We start from the raw sequence: 4,004 nt of genomic DNA, 5'->3' as shown, positions 1-4,004 counted from the left end.
GCGGCAACTCCTCCTTTAGCACGCCAACCTCTCCAGATTTTGTTTCAAGCGGCAACTCCTCCTTTAGCACGTCGCCTGCATGAGCACTAGCAACTCCTCTGGTGGAGCGCATCGGCCATGGACGGGCGTCAGCTGTCGATGCAGGAGGTCACGCTAGACCCGCAGGGTCATGCTTGTGTACGACAAAACGACGGAGATGGATCTCTAGGAGGGAAGTTGTGTTATCGCCGACCATCATGAGCAGCGCTGCGCAAAGTTGCACCCCCCACCATGGCTGCTTCCTGTTGGATCTCGGTTGAAGCCGAAGGGGAATACCTCTCGCATGGCGACGAAGGGGATTGCCGTTGGAGCCGAAGGGGGATTCTTCCGCAAGGAGAGGAAGCACCACCCACACCATGGATGCAGTGTAAGAGCTCCTCCTCTCCTCGCACAACGACAAAGGGGCGTCGCCGCTTGTCGCGCAACCGTTGAATGCCATTGTGACTCCTCCATGCCTGCCGCCCGTTTGATCCAGCTCAGCTGCCTCTACTAGTGGCAACATGGCCAACAATCGTCGGGGAACCGCCGGGGGTGGAGAGAGGAACGATTCGGCAGCAGGGTTTTGTTTGGGGAAGGAAGAGGAAGAGGGAGGTGATAGCAATGGGAGAGAGAAGGAGTTGGGTGGTGCGAAGAGAGTGGGTCGTTCGGGACGACTGCGTTTACCCGAACGATATCGTTCGCTGCCATGGCTTGGGTCCACTGCTTTCAGATGTGTAAATCAAATCTAATGGTGAAAAGGGCGTTGGACCCAAATTCTAAAAAACTGACATTATAAATCTGATCTTAATAATGAGTAGAAAAATGAGTTTTTTTCATTTAATCCTATTCTTTTACAAAGCAACTCTTGCTGTGATGTGAACAACTCATGTCAAAGCTTGCTAAATCATAAAGCACGAATAACTTTTGTGCATGTATTCTAAAATTGAAATTTCCCACGAAAACAACATTATTAAATTTGTATTAAAAATAATGATTGCAGTGGTATAATTGTATGACACATGAGTTATGTATTACTTGTTTAATTAATGGTCGATGTGATCATGTAAATTGGGTTGGAGGAGTAGTTCCAATGGTTCGGGTAGGGTCAACTCTGATTTCAACTACAAGCGGCAAAGCTATAATACGCAAGGTCCACGCCAAAGATGGTAACACCGGGGCACACGCAACAACTGCTTCAACCTAGCCACGACCGAACCTCCATTCAATGCTTATGTGGGTGCTACAGAAAGCACCACGACAAACTCCCTACATCGCTAGTTAGGGCGCATGACGGTCGCAATGTTGATCACAATATTGTGTGCATCGGAAGTCTGAACATGATAAGCATTGTTGAAAACGTGTCCATGACAATATGGGCTTTCGTCCCAAAGAACATATAACCCGATACTACAATAGGACACATATATCCCCAACACCGCCACCAAAGGGGAATAACGACACCCACAAATGACGCAGTGGCTAGCAAGACATAGGTGAGATTTCGATGGATAGACCGGAACCAACACCCTCATGCAAATGTCCAAGGAATGAGCCACAAACTCACAAAACACACCACTCACACACCTCCGTTATCCTACGTAATTTTGATGCAACGACCGCACCATCACCACCTCAAAACCAAGGCACGAGTAAGGCTTGTGGGCCGGATCTTTAGGCCAGGCCACGTCTCACAACCACATGTATATATGTGTAGTCGTCATTGGAGCCACAAACATCTGTATGACTCCTGCCACGCCAGAAGGGTGAGCTGCCACCCCATCCCTCCAAGACGGTCAGAACTACGAGACGGAGCCGACATCTGCTCACTTCGACATGGCCTCCGTAAAAAATGTGCGCTAGAAGACATTTAGTGCTAAAGACCATGAAACCGCACGATTGAAGGACATCCGCACGGGTTTAACCCGACGGCATCATACAATGTGCAGCGAGAATGGAGGAAACCCGAGAACAAAGCTAGAATGGCGGCAGCTAGGGTTCCGCCGGAGCCAAACCCTAAGATTACGTCAGTGTAGGAGGTGATTTCCCCCAAGGACGGCCATGTGCTCGCAAATTGCCAAGATCTATCAGAAGCTCTTGCAAAGTCGGAAACAGTGCGCCGCCGTACTAACCCCAAACAGTTTTAGGTGAGGCAGCCCCGGCCACGTCGCCGGCAACGCACGCCATTACAAACGTTTTAAGCCGTCATCGCATCCAGTCGGAGACGACTTAAAAGGCAAACACGACACGGCAAAAGCCGTTTTCCTTTCACGAAAAACCCTCGTTCCGGAAACCAACAAGGCGAGGCTGTAGAGCCGAAAGACAGCGCAGAAACTTCTAAAATTTCCCCAGATCGCCACCGGGGAAAACACGCAGCCGCGGCCCTGCGTTTTGCAGCACACATGCGGCATATGATTTTGACCCGAGCCTCCCCGGCGGCGATCGCAGATTAGGCCGGGACAGCGAGGAGGAGGAGCGGGTTAGCACCCACGGGCGTATATAATTAGCGTCATCAAACCACCCTGTTGGGTTGTGTTTCCCCCTTGTCCTCCATGTGATTCCAAAGTGTTCTGTATTCCTATTCCCTCTCGTCAATCTTCATTACCCCCTCCCCACCTCCTCCCCTCCCCCTTCCCCCCTTGTGCCCCCATGACTCTCTGATCGTGACCAGCTATTACTCTCGGCCACCCTTCGTCTCCGGCAAAGGCAAAAGCCCCCCTCGCGGCCCTCCTGCTCTCCCCAATTGGCCCCGTGCTGTCCGGCGTTCGGCTCGGCTTGCGGGGCGCGCGCGCGTGGCACCGGGAGGAGCGGCGGGCAGAGCGGCGGCGAGAGCGCCGGAGCGGAGCATGCGGCGGTGAGAGCGCGGGCAGCAGGAGGAGCGAGGAGCTTTGCTTTGCTTGCTTGCTTGCTGGCGCGGAGGGAGCGGGAGGGAGGATGCAGCAGCCGCAGCAGCATCACCATCACAAGCCCAAGCCGTCCCTCTCCGGCAGCCTGTCGTGGATCCGGAGGTCCCCGCCGCCGTCGCCGCCGCACAGGAAGCCCTGGGGCGCCGGCGGCAGGGGCCGCTACGCCTGCCGCGCCGTGCCGCTGCTCGTGCTCACCGTCTACAGCCTCTTCACCGTGCTCCGCATCCCCAGCTCCTCCCTCGTCGTCAACACCGCCGATTCAGGTGCGCCGCCGGCCGGCAGCTCGGTTGCCATTTCTCTCTGCTTTGCTCGCGCCGCCACGCCTCCTGGGTTAAATGCGTCCCCTTTTTGGCTGTAATGGTGACGTGTGTTCTCTGTTCCAGAGCGCGTGGACCGGCGGGAGGATGTGGAGGCGTTCAAGACCCACCTGCCGTCGAACCAGAACAGCCTCGAGGCCCGCCAGGAGACCCGCTCTCCGGCATCCCTCCCGTGCTCCGCCTTCATCAGCGGTGAGCTCGTTGCTCAAGTTATTCAGTTATTAGCCGCTTGCTTGCTTGCTCGCTTGGCTTAGCTTAGCTAGCTGATTTGCGTGCGGGATGCTAATGGCGAGCGAATTTGGTGCGCAGGCGAGGCGGGCGGCGGGCAGGCGGAGGAGGGCGTGCTCTGCTGTGACCGGAGCCACTACCGCAGCGACGTGTGCTACCTCCGCGGCGACGCGCGCACGGACCCGTCCACCTCGTCGGTGCTCCTCTACAACGCGCCCCGCGGCGCCGCCCCGGAGAAGGTGCGGCCGTACACGCGCAAGTTCGAGGAGAGCATCATGCGGTCCATCGACGAGGTGACCATCGTGCCCGTGGCCGCGGACGCCGGCAACGGCACCGGCACCGCCGACAGGGACAGCCTGCGGCGGCGGTGCGACGTGCGGCACCCGGCGGGCGTGCCGGCGGTGGTGTTCTCGACGGGCGGGTACACGGGGAACGTGTACCACGAGTTCAGCGACGGGCTGATCCCGCTGTTCGTGACGGCGGAGCGGTTCGGCGGCGAGGTGGTGCTGGTGGTGCTGGAGTACCACTACTGGTGGCT

General features: G+C 56.7%; 1 protein-coding gene across 1 annotated transcript in view; it reads left to right on the top strand.

The window, feature by feature from the left end:
* Positions 1 to 2,310: 2,310 nt before the first annotated feature.
* Positions 2,311 to 4,004, top strand: part of LOC123131363 (xylan glycosyltransferase MUCI21) — a gene marked incomplete in the record, with an annotated part of 7,475 nt that continues 5,781 nt past the window's right edge. Inside the window, 3 exon segments of the mRNA XM_044551055.1 lie at positions 2,311 to 3,184; positions 3,305 to 3,430; positions 3,548 to 4,004. Coding sequence (XP_044406990.1) covers positions 2,950 to 3,184; positions 3,305 to 3,430; positions 3,548 to 4,004 — 818 coding nt within the window.

The sequence above is a fragment of the Triticum aestivum genome, chromosome 1B (genome assembly GCF_018294505.1).
Source record: "Triticum aestivum cultivar Chinese Spring chromosome 1B, IWGSC CS RefSeq v2.1, whole genome shotgun sequence".
Taxonomy (NCBI): Eukaryota; Viridiplantae; Streptophyta; class Magnoliopsida; order Poales; family Poaceae; genus Triticum; species Triticum aestivum.
This window is presented reverse-complemented; position numbering and strand designations above follow the sequence as displayed.